The sequence below is a fragment of the Simochromis diagramma genome, unplaced genomic scaffold (assembly GCF_900408965.1).
Source record: "Simochromis diagramma unplaced genomic scaffold, fSimDia1.1 OVJJ01000337.1, whole genome shotgun sequence".
Lineage (NCBI taxonomy): Eukaryota > Metazoa > Chordata > Actinopteri > Cichliformes > Cichlidae > Simochromis > Simochromis diagramma.
This window is the reverse complement of record NW_024386982.1, coordinates 139380-162003: the sequence shown is the minus strand read 5'-3', so window position 1 is coordinate 162003 and position 22624 is coordinate 139380. Positions and strand designations below refer to the sequence as shown.

General features: G+C 37.5%; 1 protein-coding gene across 1 annotated transcript in view; it reads left to right on the top strand.

The window, feature by feature from the left end:
- tox (thymocyte selection-associated high mobility group box) overlaps nucleotides 1–22624 on the top strand; it is a 71626-nt gene that overhangs the window by 32869 nt on the left and 16133 nt on the right. The window contains exons 2-4 of the mRNA XM_040039527.1: nucleotides 2302–2367; nucleotides 8688–8789; nucleotides 15820–16104. Of these exons, the coding sequence (XP_039895461.1) occupies nucleotides 2302–2367; nucleotides 8688–8789; nucleotides 15820–16104 (453 nt within the window). The remainder of the gene's footprint in view (nucleotides 1–2301; nucleotides 2368–8687; nucleotides 8790–15819; nucleotides 16105–22624) is intronic.

The following is a 22624-nucleotide window of genomic DNA, read 5'->3' as shown; positions in this document are numbered from 1 at the left end:
ATGTGTTGTTCTTAAGAGCTCAAAGAATTGAAGTGTAGTATTGTAAATAGGAGGCCACTGTTGTCAGTTTGTGAAATTTCTTCCCTCTTAGTAGGGCTGGGCCATATCATACCGTCCACGGTAATACCAGTATAATGTTGGGCAACAATAAAAAAATGAAATATCGCGATAGAATATGGGTAAAACGCACATGCGCAGTGCCTTTGTTTTCATACGCACATGGTGGAGAAAGCATGGCGGAGACATACAAAACAGCTGCTTGTTTAAGTGAAAATACATTGATGGTTTTTGTTTTGTTTTTTTACACTAATAAAGTTGTGGAGTTGTAAAGTATTTTGTCTAGTGTCAACTAAAGAATGTAGCTTCATGGGCAGTGTAGTCTGTGCTGCGGGGAGAATGGACTGCCATACATGTTATGTGTCTGTGAGAAAAAGCAGAGTCGAAAAGTACGAATTGTCACCGACCAGAAATGGGAAGTGGAAGCATGTAAATATAATAATAACCACTGCAGCCAAAAAGAGTGCCTGACGAACCCAGTTGTAAGTAAGCTATTAAGACTCGACTGTTCGTGTTTTTCTCCGAAACAATAAGCTCCGTTGGAGCAGCCTTTCAACGCCTCTCTCTGTCTCGTGCTAGCAAAGTTGACCCAGATAACAAAGTAAGGCTAGTTTTCGGCTACGAGCCCGACACGAGCCCGACACGAACCCGACGTATTAGCCAGAGGTCCCTTTACTACAGTTTGGAGCCGCGGACCTGTTTTATATACGCCTGGAATAGTTTTCAGCGATTGCTGCAAAAAGTGCAGCCTTACCTAATGTCCACCCCACTCTTACTCATTTTATATTAAAATTTAAAAATCTAGTTTGTATTGGTATCGCAAGTAGCCTTCAGTAATAGTAATAAATCACACAGCAATAGTACATTCATGTAGTTGTAAAAAGCTTGACAATATATTAAGTAATCCAAAGTATTCAGAATACGTCACTCTCATTGAGTAACGTAACGGAATACGTTACAAAATACATTTTGGGGCACAATTAATGTAGCACCATCCACGTGCTATATTGCTAGTTGTTAAGTGTAGTTGCACGTTTAGAGCAGCTGAGCTATTTGTATGTAGCTCTGCACACAGGAAGAGAGAGGCACCATGGAGTTTATTACCCACTTCCAACATGAAGACAAACTAATCTGTATGTATAGCAGCAGGAGAACACAAATCATATTTAACCTTATTTACATGGAACAGTGAATGACTGTTAACTTGCCGACTTAAGTGTTTAGATATCAAATGAACAGATGAAGCAGATAAACAAAATACAAGAGAAAATTTCATATAAATCATTATTTTGCATGTTGATAAAAAAAAAAGGTTAACTGGAACAGTAGGCTAATAGAGACCATAGCAGTTAATGAATTTCGTTTTTTATCACATGAATAGACCTGCTGGGGGAGTCAACCTAGTCTATAAATACACTGCCAGAAACATGTATTTAATGAGCAATTAGAATTATCTTCTTCACTATGAATTTCTTTGAACATTAAATGCAGTTAAAATGAAAAACAAATAGAATACTGAAATGTAAAAACCATCTTGTAGACTGTTTTTCTTCTAGTGGCTTGCCTGTGACATGCAGTGACATTAAAACCCTTTGTTCTTTACTGCTGTCTGTGATGTAGGACAAATAAAAGCTATTGTGAAAGAAAGGGCTTCACAGGAGGAAGTGTTGTGCAGATAAGAGAGAGAAATAAGGAAGTAAAAGGCCCTGCATACAAATAGGATGCTCTGTGTAAATATAATGTTTTATTCTCATAGTATATGAGTTGCCCTGATATAGAGTAATATTTCCTGTTGTGTAACAGAAAGTTATGTAACGTGCTTTAACAAATGTCAGTCACACAGTGACTTAAAATGGCAGGATCAAAATTCTAGATTCAGCATATCAAATTTGCAAACAACAAATACTAATATCTGTCATTCTGAAAATGTCAAATTCTGAAATAATAGGGTTGCTTTATGGTGACTGGCAAAGACAGTCACTGTTAAATCACCTCATCTCTGCTTGTGTATGATGGACATGGACAGTAATAAAACAGAAGTGTGTTTACGGCCCTCTTACTCAGGCAGGTTGCAGGATTTTCAATGTCTGAAGAAGATGGCAAACAGATAGTTGACTGGCAGCCAGCCAGCAATCTGCTACCTCCATCTTTACTTATTGTGTCCTTGCCGGCTTTCCGTTATGTGTTTGCTGTGTTTGATTATGGTTTGTTGACATTGTTGCTCTTGCTTTTTGTTCTCTCCAGCTGGATGGGGACACCATGTTCCTGGGTATGCCAGAACCAGGCCTTGACTTCGCCTCAACCAATCAGGTGTGTGTTTATGAGACTGTGTGTGTGCATTCATTTGTGTGTAGAGACAGAATGTGCCCAGTGAAGTTGTTTGTTTGACTTTCTGCTTTCAAATCACACTGAGCTGTTCTCTAAATTCCTTTTAAAAGTATGTCAGCAGTAATGTTGGATGTTCCATATTTTATTGAATATGGTTACTAATGAGAAACCGTAATCAGAACGCATAGAGTGCATTTTGAGAAAGTTGCAGCTTCTCTGACGTGCAGCCAAATTATCTTGGGGATATCTTGCACCATGGATCAGTGTAACATGGTGACTTCATGGGATGAATGTTACCTTTTTTCTAAAATCATGCAGTGTGGTTGTCATTTATCTGGAGTAAACAAAGGCAGCAGGTGTGTGTGTACCGGTTTAGACATCGTTGTGGGGACCAAAAATTGAAAGTTCACTATACTTGTGGGGACCAACAGCCTTTATGGAGACCAAAATGCCGGTACCCACAAGTTGGAAGGCATTTTTGAGACTCTAAATATGGTTTTAGTGTCAGGGTTACCATAAGGTTATGGATACGTTTAGGGTAGGGGTTAGGGTTAGGCATTCATTTTTGATGGTTAGGGTAAGGGGCTAGGAAAAGCATTATGTCAATGAGATGTCCCCACAAGGATATGACTACACACACGTACGTGTGTGTGTATGTGTGTGTGTGTGTGTATTGGGGGAGTTTGATACAGCATAGTATTACAATGTATGTAGCAATGCAGGGATATCAAATATTGATATTTTATTAAATAAATAAAAATGATCTGGGAATATAACAAATGCGCTAATCTTACATACCAAAATCCTGAGATGACGTTAGACAAGCAAACTTACATTAATTTGACTCCACTGAAAACTCAAATTCATATATGTGATTTTAGACAGTTTATCACAGTTAATTGCTGTATTATCAGAAATGGACTGCATGTACTTGCCAACTTGACCCCATTCAGTTGCTCACTGACATCAAACTGTCTTATGACGACATTTATGGCAGATTTTATTGACAGTGTCTGAGAATACTATTTTGGAGTTTAAAAAAAATGAAGTGAGATAACTTTATGTTGTTATGTAAGTCAGATTTGTCAAAGTTTAACTTTCAGGACATAATTTGCAGTTGAAAAATGGTGATAGATACAATACATGTTATTGCAATACTTACCATATCACAAATTTTAAAAATCCCAATAATACTGCATTGTGAGTCAGGGCTGCAGCTATCGATTATTTAAGTAATCGAGTAATCTATCAATTGTCTTATTAATGAGCAATAATAAATATTCAAAAGAGAAGAAACACTGGTGTTTCAGAATGAACTGCTCATTGGTTTCCATTTTAGAGATTAGTGTTTTATAATTGTATACAACGTGTAAAAACAAACAAACAAACAAACAAAAACAACACTTTCATTGTATTTATCATTTATCATTTTACATTTATTAATGTATCAAAATATTTTTTTTACTTCAAAAATATGTAAATAATCTCAAGTACATTAAAAGATCAAATTTAAATAAAATAAGATAAATGCAATCTAAACTACAGCATGCAGAAATGTAGCTTTACTATGTGATCTTGGAAGGTTTTCTGACATTAATAGGAGGAGTGCGTGTGTGTGCGCGTGTGTGTGTGTCACTGTTTGAATATACATAAGTTGGGTAGATTAGTTTACTAAGAGGGGGAAGTTGAGATTTAGGGATTAGTTTGAAAAACCAATGAGACAAAGCAAGTCGTATCACCTGTATTCAAAGTTGTTATAAGGGAACTCGTGATGCAGACTACTTTGTAAACAGCTGCACTTTACACAGCAGGGCATCACGGGAGAAGAGAAAAAGGCCTCCTATATATATATATATATATATATATATATATATATATATATATATATATATTAGGGGTGCAACGATATTCGTATCGATATTGAACCGTTCGATACAGTGCTTTCGGTTCGGTACGCATATGTATCGAACAATACAACATTTGTAATTTATGTTATCAATTTTCCTTCTGACGATGCTGTCTGTGTTGAGCGCTCAGTGAATCTGCGTTCGACTACTCCGCCTAGGCTGCACTGTCGAGCGCAGATCCACTGAGCGCTCAACACAGACAGCATAGTCAGAAGGAAGAGCGCAGGGCAAGCTAGCGAGACAGAAGTTAAGCTCTACTTGCAACAGGCAAATTGAACCTCATTCAGATCTGGCGTTTGGAATTATTTTGGTTTTCATGTGACGTATGACCCTGAAGGTAAGCGAGTCATGGACTAAAGTAAAACAGTATGTTGGATGTGCCATGCAATGCTCAATTACATTGGTGTGAACTAGTGTGTTAGCGCAGTTAGCTCGTTAACGTGTTTGCCGTCTAGCCCCATGCACGGAGCGATCGGCGGTAGCTCGTTAACGGAGATTTGCCGTGTTGTGGCGTTAAGGTCATTTCAACGAGATTAACCTGAAAGCACTAGTGGGAACACAACGAATATGACTGCACATTTACGCCGACATCATCCTAGTGCAAAGACAAGTGGAAGCAGACAAAAAAAAGCAAGCATGCTACTAACTTTAGCCGAGTCATTTAGACAGCTGTTAGCACATGATTCTCCTTATGCTGCTGAGAATATAGCCCAGAAGAAGCGGATAGTATAGCTTTTATTTTGGAAAGAGCCATTTCTCTGTAATAAACTCTCTTTTCCAAAGATGAGTGATTCCTCAATCAGATACAGGGCTTGCAATATCGCTAGCCCGACGTCCCGGAGCTAGCGATTTTTTCAGTCGGGCTACCAAAATCTATCTCTTCCCTGCCCGTCGGGCTATTGTAGGAAAAATATATGTCAATGCTTTTGCATTCTTTCAGAAATGTAGCTGGGTAATTATGTCATTGGCATCGGTGAGCCACTGTCAATATGTGACATATTGAAGTCGCGTTTGAATTTGCGCTTGTTTTTTTGCTTTCACTTTGCAATCGTGCGAACTGTGTATAGAGAGCGACAGCACTGATCTGTGAGTGATGATAATTTGTGCACCAATTCCTCTGACATCGTCTTATTAATCGTTAGCTTACTATGCAAACATGACAAGCGAAATCTCCCGCAGCTTACACATGTGAGAGGTTGATCGCGCAGAGAATCGCTGAGCTTATGTGAGTGAGCGTGTAAAAGCATTTCAGTTCTGCTGAGCCAAATAAGACAGGTCAGGGTGAAGAAGTGACAGCCAAAGAAAAGCTTACCACAAAACGGAGAAGTTATGACAAATCAGACTATAAGGCAAAAAGAAAGAGCAGCTTTATGGTTTCATGGACAAAAGAATTTCTGTGGCTGCAATATGATGAGCTAAATAACCAGGGCTGCACATAAGTGGTCCGCAGGTGCGCATTCGCTGTCAAAATAAAAAACACGCACAAGGGTTAGGGTTAAATTTAAAAACTGTACTTTTGAGTTAAAATATATATTTATAATTTTAATAAATGACAAATTAAAAATGCATGAACATTTTTTTGTATCGAAAAAATATCGAACCGTGACACCAAAGTATCGAACCGAACCGAACCGTGAATTTTGTGTATCGTTGCACCCCTAATATATGTATGTATGTATGTATGTATGTATGTATGTGTGTATGTGTGTATGTGTGTGTATGTGTGTATATCTATCTATCTATCTATCTATCTATGTATATATGTATGCAGTTTTCTCACTACGCTCTCTTTGTAAATACCAACGGTATGTTTCTTTACGCCAAAACCCAAATTGCACTGGCACAGCACCCCTATAGAAAATTATTTTAATCAAATAATTGTCATTGTCAATCAGAAGTATTTCCTGGTAATCCTAAATGTGGGAATAATTGTTTTTCTTTGTCTTCTGTGATACAAACTTCAAATCCTTGAGTTTTAGATTTGTGGGGGGAAAAAAGCGCTATGAAGGGTCTGCTTTCATTTAAATTTCAACTTACCTGAAAATATGGTCATGAAAAATGGGAAAATTTCCACTAGAGAACAATTGTTCATTATATAAAGTGAGATCAACATAGTAAACATCAGCTGTTACAAGATAACTTAGCAACAGCCCTAGAACAGTACACTGCATAGACTACACAGCAAGTGGGTGTTGCTGCTTTTGAAAGTACACTTCAAGCTCCTAAGGGAAGCCTAAGATGTGTGTTTGTTAGTGCAGAATTACCTCACCACCAAGCAAAGCCTATATTAATAAGATGCACTACTATAGATACATTATTCATAGAGTACAATATAGAGAATATTGTGCAGTAAAGAAATACATGATTTGATGTTTTATTCATAGTGTTTTGCCATAAGAAGATGGGGAGTTGTGTGTGTGGAATAAGAATTTATGGCTTTATTATTGAATCACCACTGCCTTTATAAAGGCAGGTTGTTGTGATGAATGGAACCAATTTCAGTCAAGTCTGACCCTCATCCTTGTCATTTTTGGAAATGTTAATGGAGTGGCAGTAATGTTAGTGTATTAATGCAGAAACAAGGAGAAAGACAGGTGAATCAGTGCTTTGGACGGCATAAAAATAATACGTGTAGGTATGCAGTCTAAAGGTATTGTGATTTTTTTTTTTTTTTTTTTTTTTCTACAGAAAATTCTACATGAAAGAATTGGTAATGTAAAGAATTGGTAACGGTAAAAAAAGTAAAGGTGACTAATTGTTGAATTCATTTCACTGATTAGCCTATGAAATAAATTCATAGACTAATCAACTAGTATGGGTAAGACAAGACATCGATGCAGAAATATAATGCGTTGGCTTCCTGTTCCGCTTTACAAAATCACTGTAATGTGATACCATCTAATTATGGACACTGCAGTGATGAGGAAAGCGAGGATGGTGTTTACCATCACATGCTTATATTTATTGTAGAAAACTTTAAATAATGTGAAAATTGACACATTAATTGGTCTGGAATCTCATGCCCATGGGAATTCTTTTTTGTACATCATTCATGCGTATACAAAAAGTTTTTGTGTAAGAGAGTAGCTGTATAATGATTAGTAACTGCAACTTGATTTCTGAATTTAGAAATCTTCACATTACTGCTTTACAGACAAATGCACCCAGCACTGATTTGAGAGTTACATTCTGATTCCTACAGTAGTTAGTCTAACAGTAACAAAACACTCAGAAAACACGCACTGGTCAAACATTATCTGTTCTATCTTAATGTAGCTGCGAGCCATTTGAAGCTGTCTCAGTAACCAAATGGTATTTTAAATGCCTCTGACATGTGTGGAACTTTGTGCTCTCTATGACCTTTCACATGTACATTGTCTTCTTTTGATGCAGGTTAAAGTTCACATACATGCTGTTAATACTTCCACGCAGTGCAGCAGAATTTTATGAGAAGTCATCTGACCCTCTTTTCCATGTTGCTGGTTTACAACATCATGGAACAGATGATTATATATATATCATCTGATAATGGTGCTAGGTGTTAAAACCCCCCCAAAACAAAACAAAAGAAAACTCACTTTAAACCTCATGGTAGTGCTAGAGGAAAAGTCAGGGCATCAGCAAAGTCATGAAGATTCGTGGGCTGATACAGAATATCAAGCATAACAGCACAGAGGCAAATAAAAGGGTGGGAAAAACTAAACTGCTGAGTGAAGTAAATGTACCAGTATGATACAAGAAGTACAATTTATAGAAAAACTGACCTGCAAATCCAAGAGTATGGAGGTTGTATTCGAGAAAAGATGGATTTATATCATGAAAATAACTTTCTTTACAGTATGTGATAATGTGAACATGTTTATATCCAATAACAAATTAGTTTTTGGTCGGTGGTTGTTGTGTTAGCAGGAGAGTTTGAAATGTGAGTGCATAGAAATGAATCACAGCAGCACAGTGGTGTTAAAAAGAACGTGGTGATCGCCACATTTACTCAAAGTGACTAGCCTGTTTGTAGCACTGTGTCACAATGATGTTTTTATGTGTTTGTCTCGGTCTCATTGCAGCTGTGCAGCACCGGGTAACCTTTTCTTATCGGGGATTAGCTGTGGAGGAAACAAACAAGCAATTTATTTACAGCTTCTCTTTCTCTCTTTCTGCTCCTTCTATCACCTCGGTATCATTGCAGCCCAACTTTCACATAAAGCAAAGCAATATTAGCCATTTATAAAGACAGAACTTTACTTATGTGAGTGAAAACTTGATCTCACTCTGTCTCTGTGTGTGTCTCTTGCTTTCTCCTTGCTGCTTTTCATGACCTTTTGATTTGACCTCTGACCTCCCTCTGACCTCTGGGCCCATTTGAATTTGTATTTGTCTTTGTGATTCTTCCCACAGTTTCGTGTGCCACATCCACCTCACCCTCTCAGCAAGGTGACACCACCCTCACAGCACTGGAGGAGAGACGCACACATGGCCGAAACACATCGCCTGCCCTGGGTGAATGTCCATACAGACACACACCTCTACATGCACAAAACCAAACACTTCCAGGTGTCCACAGAAAACTGTACCAAGTAAAAGCATTGACTGCAGATTATTTGGAATTTAGCATTTCACATCTATAACGCTTGCGCAAAATCAGATGAGAATTTATGCAGCTGAAGTGTTGGTATCATTGCAGCACTATCTCTTTGTCAAAGCCTGCAATACCCAGAATTCAACTGGAGTTGCACATTATGCTTACAGCAACTAAGTTAGGTGGAAGGCATTTGCCCCAATTTCTAGTAAACTCACGCCCAGATTGAAATCAGTTTGAATTTTTAGACTTCACTTGTACATGATATTTATTTTATTAAACGAACAGACTGACCAGAAATTGGTGAGTTCCCAAACTGTGACGCTTTGGCTTACACTAGCCAACCTTGTGGGAAAAGTCATTCAGATCATTTAAACCTTAATGCACAACTGATCTCTGGGATCAATATGTTTGCACCTACAGTTGTACATTGATGCTGCTTATTTTTATTTTCCATGTCTAAAGGTGGTGCAGTTAAGTATGACTTAACAGCCTCTAATCATAGTATTAGTCAAAGGTCATTAATTGTGTTTAAACCATGAACTTTGTATGTTGTATTGTGCGTATTTTGACCTGGTCTAAGGAAAAATCAGCTTTTATTCATCATATGAGGTATATAGTCATAATATATATTTACTGATGCAGCAAGATATGGTTTAGTGAGTGCATCTGAGACAAAAACAACAAAAACAGTCTCTGTACATCTCGTATAATTTAGCTTTCATGTGCTTTCATGAAAATCTGAGCTGTGTATCATACAAAAGAGGTTTGATGTTTATTATTAGATAGCTTTGACCTTGACCTTTAGGTTTTGTCTGTTCAGTTTACACAACAAACACTATAATCAAAGAGTCTGACAGATTTGTTTTCTTGCCTTTTTTACCTTCGTTAGTTCATGGTTTTATTTATTTATTTATTTATTTATTTTTTACATTTTATTTTAAGATATCAGTTTGTTTCCAGTAAAACTCGTCAACATATCTTCATGCAACATTTCTCTTCAGTCTGTGTTTTGCAGTGTGGAAAATCATGATGTATCAGTGAATTACAAATTTAATATGTCAGTGGAAGATATGTCGGGGCACCAAGTCTTCCAAAATCTAAAAAACACTATTGTTTCGATGTTCTTTGCTTTGTCTGTTTCTCAACAAGCTCCCGCGTTTTATCAGGAAGACAACTGACTGAGAAATTCAGCTTTCATAAAACCATACTGTAGCTTCTGTGTGAGTGTGTTTACATCCAGCTCTCAGAGGATACAGTCAGTGTATGTGTATCTCTTCAGTTTACTCTGCACAATCAATTTAAACATCATCTTTCTACAAGCACTATTTTTTTTTTTATGAAGACACAGGAAAGATTCACAGCACAGTGGAATCATTTTCTGTAAATCCCCACCCACGTGCACCAGGGCTTTATGCATCACACACTGCTGTATAGCTGCTGTAACAGCTGGCCACTAGTGGACATTAAAAAACTCTAATTACCACCCCACCATGTGTCAGTAGAATTTTAATTCTATGATTTTTGGCCTTCAGTGATAATGAATAAGGGATAAAATTAGATTTTCATTTTAAACCTGGTGCACTTTCACCTCTATCTAAAAGCCCAAATTCACTCACTGTTTGTCTCCGGATCATCAAGGGACTTGTCTGGTCCAGTTTTGGCTGTATGTGTTTGAGGTGTTGGTTGGCTGTTGACCGACTATCTGTGTGACTACTGTGCATGTATGCAAGGGCAACAGGTAATCCACCATGGCCCTAATCACCCCACTCTAGAGACTGTAGGCCACCAAAGACTTGCAGGAAGCAACTGCTCCAGCTGCATAATTGGCTTTACAGTGAAACAGCCATTAATCGGAGTCTGACTTCTTATGAGACCTTGATATATGACCTTGTGTCCCCCACCACCTTCACCTTCTATTTCTACCATTTATTTGTTTTTCATGTTAATTAGGCTACATTTAAAGTTCAAGGCAATCAACTGTTAAAAGACACATTTTGTAAAGTTCATTAACAACATGATTGTTAAGTAAATGAATAACTGTAGTAAAATAATCATGATTATATTTTTATTTTGCTATAATCCATCAGTCCTAGAACAGGTCTTATGAAGGATAAATCCCGTTTTAAAACTTTTGGTTCAAACTATCATCAAAGGACAGAGACAACACTGAGTGTCTACAGTCGTCTGTAAAACATAGTTGTGGTTTGGGGCTTCATTCCAGTGAGTGCTTTTGCAGATCTTGTCAATATTGATGAAATAATGATTGCATGTACCATCAGATTTGGATGCACCATGGAATACAATCTGGAAAGTGTCTGATTGACAACAACTTCATTCTTCAGCAGGACAATGATCTGAAAAAACACACAGCCAATGGAATAAAAGCGTGCCTGGATAGATTACCATCAGTTAAGAACTGACATCCCCTGAACCAGACCTTAACATTATTGATATAACATGTATAACATTATCTTGACGGAGAACAGAACAGCCAAAGAAGAGCTTTTGGAAAGAAAGCTTGCCTAAGATCAGAATCTGTGCTGAAGAATAAAAGTGGTCATACTGAATATTGACTTTTAAGCAACTCACAGTATTGTAAATTTAAGAAATTCTAACTGAATGCCCATTGGATACTTCACAAATCAGCAACCTGTCTGCAGCAAATGTATTTGATAACCTCCTTCTGTAAATGCTGGCAACATATTACTCACATTCATATGTGCTTTTTTTAAATTTTATGAAATAAACATGGAGTTGTGAGACATGCATTTGTAACACGAACACTACATGTGAGAAAGGGCTTAATCCTGACTACATTAGTCTTTCTAGGAGTTCCAATTGCACAAGGAACAGTCTATTGTACTACCAACATGAATGGAAGAGAGAAGGAGAAGAATAATTTATGCAGAAGTTGAAGGAATGACAGAGTTGGAGAGGGAGGGAGAGAGGCAGACAGACAAGCAGTATAATTTATGCACAGCTCAGAGCTCAACAGTGTAACAGTGATCCAAGAAAACGGACCATTCGGCTTGATGGTTGCCCGATAAACCCAATACGCTTGTAGGGCTATGTAGTTGGTCACACAGGTTTTAGTAAAATTACTGCACTAGATCAAGTTTTACTTAATGGTTTGGTATGTAAAGTTTTGTTTTATTTTAATGTAGAAGTGTCACGTACTCTCGCAACTTTAACAACATTCTTGCAAGATTTAGCTATTTTTCCCTTGTGGGTTATTTTTAAAAAGAAATCACCTCACAAAAGTCCACAGACAGCATAGGCAAGAACTGCTTTCAGAAATCGAGACACACCTTAGTCAGGTGAGACTGATGATAAAATGATAACATAATGCCTCCCGAAACTGTTATAGTTGTGCCATTTATAATTAAGCTATAGTTGAACTGCACTTGACCACACATGCACTGTAAACAATAAAATGGATGTGGGGCTGATCACAGAGAATTTGTGGGAAATGTACTATTTGTGAAATGTTGTTAAAACATAGAATATAATGATATTCATCGTAAGCAGAGTGTAAGCTGTGGAGAACCATGAGTAGTTTGAAAAGTTGCAGAGAAACAGATGGATGAGTACAACAGTGAAAATGAGTGGTACATTTCTTTAATTAGATGCTAAAGTTACATGTTGGTTGTTGATCCTCTTTAACAATAATTAAAGGCTAACATTTCAGATTAAATTACTAAGTCACAGAACATTAACAGTGCAGTTGATTTGCATTATGTGAGGTACTGTATCCTGTTATATGTCATTACTGATCTTTCATGTATTCAGTTATTTATCATTTATTTTCATTTTGACATTTCCCTAAATTATCTTCCAATTGTCTCTCGTCTATAGAGCCCAATTATTTTCATTTTGGCTTCACAGATTTACTGTTTCTGACCAGATTTTGGTCAATTAAAACATTGGTGTCCATAATTTTATTTAATGAAATAGCTTGGTAACATTTCAGTATGGCTAGCGACTGTGTTTGTTGTTTTAGTACAGTTTACTGAAAACTGAATTGCATTTATTTTGGGACTATTCAGAGTTGTGCTCGAGATTGTATTTACAGCAACAGGACAGAGCCAAAATAAGTATCAGAGAATAAATGGCGTCACTATTCAATCATGCAAATCTTCAATCCATATTCAACATTTTGATGCTCCTTTAAAGTGCAATTCCCCTTTGGGATTAATAAAACACTCTTTCTATATGCAGCATTTATCTATTTCGCTTCCACCGTATGACATATTGCTTGACTTAATTGCTTTTGCACTGTTTAGAATGTGCAAAAGCATCTTAAAATATGCCCCTGGCACCTAAAACTTTGCTACTCGTGTAAGAAGTTGATAAGTACTCAGGCTGTGAAGTTATGAAAAGACACAGTCAAGACATCACTGGTAATGCCAGTGCTGGTGCTACCTCGTAGCCCTTCTAAGCTGATACTGGGATTACATGACACACCCATAAAGACTTATTTAACAAACTTGTTTTGTAGATTGACTGTTGAATGGCAGCCAAATCAAAGTAGTTTTAAATTTGCCTAAAACTGAAAGATGTGAGAGGGAGCGATGCATGTCTGCTGTGTTCTGTGACCCAGTGCAGCAGTTTGACTCACTGATGTGAGTTAGCTTTTGTTAGTCTGCACAACAAGCTTCATGGCATATAATATGAGTTGTTGGTTATTAATAAAATATAGAGAACATGAGCACAAAATGAAGGGAAATGAAAGTATTTTTTTCAATTTGTTGATCATTTTGTTTTATTTTTATATCTTGTTTCCTAAATATTAAATTGAAGCGGAAACTTATAAGTGGAACCGTGTTTTAGCACGGTGGCAGTGAGTTCCACAGTGAACCTATACTGTATAACTCATCGTTTAGTTCACAAGTCATGCAACTTGTAACTCAACACTGCATGGGGGTTTGAGATAGAGCAGAAAAGAGTGAGAGATGAAATGGAAATTGAGGATGAGATTAGGAGAGAGAGCAAAAGAGGGGTGGAAGGAGAGGGATGGTGAGAGATGAAGAGCAAAAAAAGTAAGAGATGGAGAGACTGGTGTGGCTAGCCAAGCAGAAAAGACTGTCAGTCTCTATAAAAGATCTCCTCTGTCAGATTAGTATGAGAGGGCTTCTCTAACACTGCCTCTCTCCCTCTCTTTATCTCTCACTCCTCTTGCATGATTCTCTCACTCATTTCCCTCTTCATGTCTCCCTCTCATGTGTCTTTGCTCTCAGCATAATTTGTTATGATATGGGGACTGCTCCTGTTTTTTTTTTGGTTTTTTTTGTATGTCAGATTAGCACCTTTGTATTTTTTACACACAAAAACCTGCCTGTGTCTATTCTCTCAGGCAAAATGGGCTTGTACATATAAATTACTGTATTGTTGTGTCACTGAATGAGCAAGTATTTGTTCACGAGGCTTTTCTTTCAAGACGGGGAATATCATTAGCGATAATTAGTCTATGATACAAGCTGTGGCTGACGAAGACAGACTGCATGACACAATACGGAGCTGTAGACTGGAGTCTGAGGAAACAATGGTGTGTAGTTTTTCCACTCGCAGTCATTTAATAACTCTGACAGTAATGTTTTATGACTCTTGTACTCCTATAGACCCCTATGCAATTATTATTGATTTTCTTTAAGTTGTGCACTCTGCTAAAAGCAACATAGCCCAGTCACTTCAAGTTTTAAGTGTTGCCCATCATGTTATGTCAGCTACCCCACACCTGACTTTAACATCCATAACATTTCAGAAAGCTCATAGCAATGTTTGTTTGTTTAATAAGATAATATTAAGAAGCACTAAAGCCATGAATTTCAGCATTTCTGGTAGATCAGCTGATCTCAGCGCCAGCCCACAATAGCTGATGGTTTAGTTTATACCCTCCAGCGATCATATCCCGTATTTGCAAGCCACATGGATGCCCACATCTGTTCAAAGTACAGTGTAGATTCAACACTCTAAGGAAACAACGATGGATAGTTGGACTTTTTCCAACACCAATGAAGTGCCCATGAGGCAACAGCAATGTACATTGGCTTAATAAAATTAGAAGTCTAGTTGGCATTAAATAAATGCCTACTTCCCATCACCCCAGCCTCTGAGCCTGGTTCTGTCAGAGGCTGATTCCTATTAAAAGTAATAATAATAATAATAATAATAATGGGTTGCATTTATACAGCGCTTTTCGAGACCCTCAAAGCGCTTTACAATTCCACTATTCATTCACTCTCAAATTCACACACTGGTGAAGGCAAGCTACAGTTGTAGCCACAGCTACCCTGGGCAGACTGACAGAAGCGAGGCTGCCATATCGCGCCATCAGCCCCTCTGGCCAACATCAGTAGGCGGTAGGTGAAGTGTCTTGCCCATGGACACAACGACCGAGACTGTCCGAGCCGGGGCTCGAACCGGCAACCTTCCGATTACAAGACGAACTACCAACTCTTGAGCCACGATCGGAAAAAGTGAGGTTTTCCTTCCTGCTGATGCCAATAGCTTTTTCGTAGGGGGGCGTCTTGCCCCCTACGAGCAAGGGGGCAGGATGCTTGTTAGTTCAGGTCAGCCATGAAGTCAAAATCTGATATCATACCAGCAGTCATGAGCTGATGGTGATTTAGCTTCTACACATGTAAGGTGTGCTGTTTAAGCTACTTTACCCTGCCCAATGTTACTGCATACATGCAAGCTTCTTTGCAACCCACTTCCACTACAGCTTCTATTTTGATGCAATCTTTGTCATATCTGTTGTCACGGATACCTGCTCTCTTCTGTGCTGGGATCTTGCTGCTGCTCTTTCCATCTCGTACTTTCCATGTGTGACAGAACAAGGAATCCCTGAGCAGAACCATGTTGCTAATGTTGACTCAATATTTTATTTAATACAGTGACCCTGACTAAACTGTATTTGTTTATTTTCATTGTCCTGTCTGTCTTTAGTCATACCCAGTCAGTGGTTTGGGCGATGATGATTTCAACATTCCACCCATCACTCCTCCTACCCTGCCAGATCACATGGTACCCCCTCACCTCCCCCACAACTCCCCATCTGGACCGTATCACTCTCTGGACCCTCCCTCCAGTTCAGCTCCACACCACCCCTACCAGTTGCAGGGCATGGATTTGCCCAGCATGCCTGGTAACCAGGATGGGGCCACTATGTTGAGCCAAGATGGAAGCACATTCAGCCGGGATGGTGGCCCAATGACTAGCACTCTGTCTGTGGTAAGTGGTTCCAAATAAGTCACTGTGTATACACCTGGCATTTATGCTTTACTAGTAGGGAAATAAAATTTCAAAGATGGATTTACGAATATAACTACCAGAGTAGCTTTACATGATTCATTTCAAAATCGCCCCTTTACATTTGATGCGAGACCTTGGTGCAGGCACTTTAAGCCAGTTTTGTTCTAATTGGTGTCTACTCACAAACACAAGGTTTGTATGGCTCTTCTTGTGGTTTGTACACACAAGTTCACATGGAATCAAAAAATGCAGACCTACGCAAAATGAGTCTGAGTAGACTTTTTTTTTTTCTTTTTTCTTTTGGCTGAAGTCTGAGTTCTGTGAGTTTACACTGAGGGTTCTGCACACACAAAGCAGGGAGTCAATGTTAATGGAAAGTTACAATTTGCTGTAACATTGGCCTTAGTACGATGATAGGAACCTATTTGATTTAAAGAATTTAGTGTTTGTTTTTTACTCTTTCCAATTTTATGTCCTTGTGTAGTGTATTTAAATTATTTTTCAATTCAATTACATTTTTGTAAATTCTTATTTTTTTTCTCTGATACAAAATCTTTTTTTTCTTTTGACATGTTAGATGGTATTTTTACTGTAAAACATATAATCCTCAGCATGGATGCAACAGTTCCCTTGTTAGTTGTTATGTATTTACCTTGGAAAAACTGACTGAACTTTTGTTCCAACAACATCTCACATTAAAAGTGAGGTACACACTACATTTGCCCTAGATGAACAGTCATCATCTCGTTCCACTTACCATCAAATCATGCTTGATTAAAAGCATAAACATAATTCACATGATTAAAATCAATTAAACAATAAGAAAATGGATTTTGGATATTTAAATTTTATGTTACTATATATGTGTGTGTGTGTGTGTGTGTGTGTGTGTGTGTGTGTGTGTGTGTAATGTGCTGAAAATGTTTAAAAAGCACACAATGAGGTCACATTACCATGTTTGATGTTGAAAAGTATATGCACACACTCAGATGTAGATTCTCTTTTCATTCACGTATAGTTCGATACCGGGTTTGACAGCACTTAATGAACAAAATATGTTGTGTGGGTGACTAAATTCGGTAATGTGCGGTTGATTGGGTTGGGTGATCAGAGTTTACAGGAACACGACGCATACGGCAGCCACAATCTGAACTGCTGTTTGTGTGACAATGTGAAGCTTGAAATCCACTGCCAAGCTTTTCTTTACTTATTGTGTTAGTCAAGATAAACTTGTTGTGACAAATGTGTTTCCATGGATGATCTCAGAGACGTTTGTTGATATTTTTAAGTCTTTAAATCAGTTTTGGTTTTTGTATTTAGCCATATTTTGGTAATTCACATATACATTTAGATGGAGGAGATTTGACCATCGCAATAAAGGGTTTTGCATTTATTTCCCTCTAAAAACCTCTTTAATAATCTAACTACATACCCTTCATACACGGAGTTGTTGCCAAGTCCTAAATATCAGCATCTGTGGATGTTCTTTTCTGGGCTAAATATATCTGATCTTCAATGGCTTATAATTAGCCTAAAAAATAATCATCGTAAACTCAGCTGTGTTAGGCCATTTCAGTATAATATTAATGATTCCTTAAACAGATGCCACAGTGGTGCGGTGGTTAGCACTGTTGTCTCATACCTAGAGGGTCCAAGGGTTCAAATCCACTGGCAAGATGGGGCCTTTCTGTGTGGAATTTATGCATGTGTGTGTGGGTTCTCTCTGGGTCCTGTATGTTAGGTTAACTGGTAGACTGGCTGTAGGGGTGAATAGCTCTCTCTTTGTGTTAGCACTGCCACAGACTGGTGCCCTGACTCTCAACCTCTAACAGTTGGGATTGGCTCCAGCCCCACCACAACCCTAAATCAGATAAGTGGAAGAAGATGGATGGAAATCTATAAACAAAAACACATGATTGCAAAATTATCTTTTCAATTAGGTACAAAAAGTACAAATGTACTTATTTCAAGGAAATGGAAACTCCAAGAGAGTCAAACTGACAGCTTTATATGTTTTTAACTGTACTCTTTAATGGTTTATTCAGCTTAACTGTGTGAAAGAGGATATTGCCCAGGGCAGTGTTATTTGAAGGCCAATCATGGCAGCTGGTTGATCTGACATTTTCTTCTTATGTTCAATCTTCGTTTCACAGTAAAGTGAAACTCTTGCTTTTAGCGGTGACATTCACATGTGGCTCACTGTGTGATACAGTAAAGAAATGAAAGCCAGACTCGAGACTCATAGTTACTTGAACTGTCAAAAAAAAAATGGTTGTTCAGAGGAAACAGTATCAGTACTTGTCAGTCTCAGTAATAAAGATTGCTCCAATGTTTGTTAAGAATGAAACTTTCTCATCTCCCACTCTTGATCTTTCAGCCTTTTTGTCTCTTGTCTCCATATGAAGTGTACCTGCTGTAATATTAAGTATCATTTTGAAAAAACACAGAAAGCTGTCAGCTTTGACTTTAGGTGAATAGACTGTTGTAAATAACTTTTAAATATATTCAGATTTTTTCAGATTCAGACTCTTTGATTGTGATTAACCTGCTTGTTAAATGCGGAACAATACAGATAATTATTTTAATGGGCTGAAGGGAATAAAGGTAAGCTCTTATTTCTCAGTCTCTGTCTGTCTCAGTTTCTCTCTTCTCTGTACCTCAGTTTTATATTTTCATGCTAACATACATTTATTGCCAGTCCATGAATTATGGTTGCCTAGCAACCGTGCCTGGCTCAGCCTAATGTTGGGAGGGTGGTAGCAAGAAGGTGCGTGTGTGTGCGTGTGTGTGCGTGTGTGTGTGTGAGAGATTCCTAGGACGGGCAGGACTACTCGGATGCAGTTAACATTCAGATGTGGATGGCTCTGTTTTTATGTTTGGCTGCAGTCTGATTGGAAGTTGTTGCTCAGAATGGTGATTTTGGTGGAACTTGGTTCCAACTCATTCTGTGATATTTACCTTTACGAAACAGCATTTTTCCTTTTGTCTGTTGTATAGTGAAGGAACAAGCTATGAACGCAGGAATGAGCACCACTCTGCAGAAATGTGTCGCCCCAAAATTGGGCATTATGAATAAATACAAACAAATCATAAATGATAATACAGATTGCATGATGACATTTACAAGTTTACAAACCCTCTAGTATTTCGAGTTCATTGTGGAGCGCTTCGTACATCTGCTTTATGCGGTGTTGGGAAGTACTATTTTCCTGAACACCTGTCGCCTGAACAGATATTTCCATCTCAGCTTTTTAATTGGAAATCCAGAAGATGTGCTGCCATCCATATTATTATACACATTTCATATGATGTGGTGCAATGTAATTATTGCTTATCCTAATATTTCAGTTGCAGACACGCAGCAAGATTTCTAAATTTAAAATCTGTTAGACACAACTTACAACTGAGCAGTTGTAAGTCACTGTTCTAATTGAAGCTGCAGCAATTAGTTGATTAATTGATTATAGCTGATGGATGTGTGAAAATTGTTTGTGCAAAAAGGACAAATATTTGATGACTTAAGTCTTAAAGATGAGAGTTAGTTGTTCTTCTTCTGGTCTTTCATTTTGGTAACAAGTGATTAATCCTAAGCTCTCTTTGAGCTCTAGGATATTATCTGGGGATTTTGCGGTTACTTATTAAAAACATGAATAACAATGAAGGCAACGTTTAGGTGAAGCCTTAATGAAAGCAGTTGTGGGTTGAATTCCAAGCCCCCCCAAAAAAATATCAGTAGTAAAAATATCAAGTTTTTTTATTGATAAAACATTTAAAATTTCATTTAAACATTTAAAACTTTCCACATTAAATGTGAATGTTTCGCGCCTCTACTTGTCCTTGAGTCTCAGTGTCAGTAACCACAAGCAATGGTGCTGGCTTCAACAGGGTTTTACTTCCATATAAAAACAGTCTTGATGCCAAACAAAGGGAATATCACTTGTGCCATTATAAAAATGTTTCTTAACTGGGGTTTAATTAACCAGAGTATAAAATGACAAGAAAATGCATATTAAATTGGGTAACACAGACTCTTTGCTTTAATTAAATATGTCAGTCATTGTCACTATGCATTCACTCCCATTTAAGCCCATTTAGCTAGGAAACCCCTTAGATATAGATGTATAGTGATAAATAACACAATCAAAGATCAAATTGATCTTTGGAAAATAACTTTTTAAATACAATAAAGGTTAAAAGAAAGTACACCTTCTATCATTTCTATGATATTACATTTCAGGACGAAATAAAAAATTATCTTGTCCATAGCAGGTCTTACACTTGGGTAAATACAACATCAGACCAATGACTCATGGTGTATTGCACCACATCATTATTTAGTCAAACAAAGCCAAAATGCAGACTGTGAAAAACTAAGTACAAGTATTCATCTCTCGCATTTTTTGGAAGAATTTTGGTCCACTCATCTTTACATTGATGCTTCACTTTGTTTATACGCAGCTTTCTTAACCAGCGGCATTCCAATCACGTTGAGATCTTTCTTCCTTGGCATTGCGTTAACACTCACCTGAATGCTCCAAACCTGTAAAATGCCAAAACATTAAGGTGCTCGCACTTCCTGATGTTTGCCGCTTAGTGTCTTAACCTCTATGGAAGCAAAGGGTATGGTTAGTTTTTCACATGGTGCTTCTGCATTTTGACTAAATTGTTAAATAAATAATGGCAGGCTGTAATATATAATATGTTTTCTAGCTCATCTGAAGTTGTATTTAAATAATTTTAGGACCAAACCAAGGACCAGTTTATTTGTTATAGTATCCTGAATGTTATATGCGGTCTTGTTTACACATTAAACATATTGTATGTTCATCTATGTTTACTAAGCTGACATTTTGTTGTTTAATTGACTTGGAAAAAAAACCTTTATAAATCCTTTATTTGGCATGCTTGTTATAAAATGTCATGTAGGTAAATGGCTTTTCTGTTTGTTCAGGCATGATGGTAGCTCTTGCTGGCAGTTTTGAGATTGCATGCAAAGGAGTGATACAGATTGTATTTGACTAAAAACAGGAACATATTTAGAATTTTTCACCTCTACTTTTCATAATGAAATCCAGTAATAACCACACCTGTGTGAAGGTGTGAAAATACCGCATACAGCACTTGTTTCATGGCATGAGTCAGTCATTACTCAGCCTTCGGGGGTTTCCCCTCTGTGGCTGTCTTAGGCCATCATCAGAAATGACCCCCGCAAAGGAAAATCAGATTTTTTTTTTTTTTTTCCTCCATCGATAATGTTTTTATCTGTGAAACAGTTTTGTTATTTTGTGCCTACAGCCTCTGGTATAACCTTGCGACCTTTATTTCCAGTTAACTGTTGCTACTCGTGATGTTACGGGCATTTGTTACATATCTTGCTCTGAATTTTCCATTGGTACCTTTGCTCCTTTTCTTTGTTATTCAGAATCAGGCAGTTTAAAATTTGTAATAGAGTTGAGCATAGTAAGATTGTAATCAAATAAAATAACTAAAAATTGATTTGTAATTTTATTTCAGTAGGTATAGTAAGAAAATATTAGATTTTTAATGAAGCTCTAATATCATTTCCTCTTTTTATAGTTTTGCTGTCAAATAAATCTGGCAAAGAGCAAAAGCATTTGTGGAAAGTTATGGCGATAGGGTATTTTGACAGTTTATTACTATGACATTTATTAAAGTCCCAACCCAGGCGATGTCAAACCACAGCTCGTATTTTCAGCATTTCCATCAGCACATACACATCGTTCTGAAACCTGTTCCCATGTAAGAGAAATGTCACTCACAGTTCTATCGAAACGCCAAAGCAGAGACCGCTGCCGAGACACAGAAGCCGAGTTGAGGTAACATGTTCCCAACAGGGACACATCACACTAGACCACATCCGTTATTATTCACATGCTTACTAAGAGGAAACTCTAAATACAAGCCATCATCGGAGTCCCGTCTTCATATTTGTGATCATAGGTGTCAAAGTCCCCACATCTGTGGTGTTAGCAGTGATAACTTTTGTTTTCCTGAGAAGTGGACTGAATATCGCTGATGACTGGCTCACTGCAAGAAGAGCTCAACCTTAGGAATGGCAGTAAAAACTCAACTATTACAAGTGTTCACACAAAAACGGGACACAAGGAGATATCTTTGTATCAAGTCATTCATTTCTATAAGTAAATGATTTTCTATATTTAATAAATATGTTTTGACATCTACTTAATAACATTAACAAAAAAGATGAAATATTATGTTTTGAGTTTTTTGTGGGATTTGTTCAGCATTGTTCAACCCTTCATTGTGTTCATACAGTTAATCAATTGACTTTTATTTATATAAATTCACAACAACAATTGGCTCACATCAGTTTATATTGTAAGGTAAAGAAAGTTTTTAAGTTTAAAGTTTGCTTTTTTTTTTTTTTTTAGTTATATAAAATAATTTTTTGTTTGTAAGGGGGAATAAATAACAGAAAACTCAGTGAAAAGTGTTGGTATCCACCATACCATTGTTA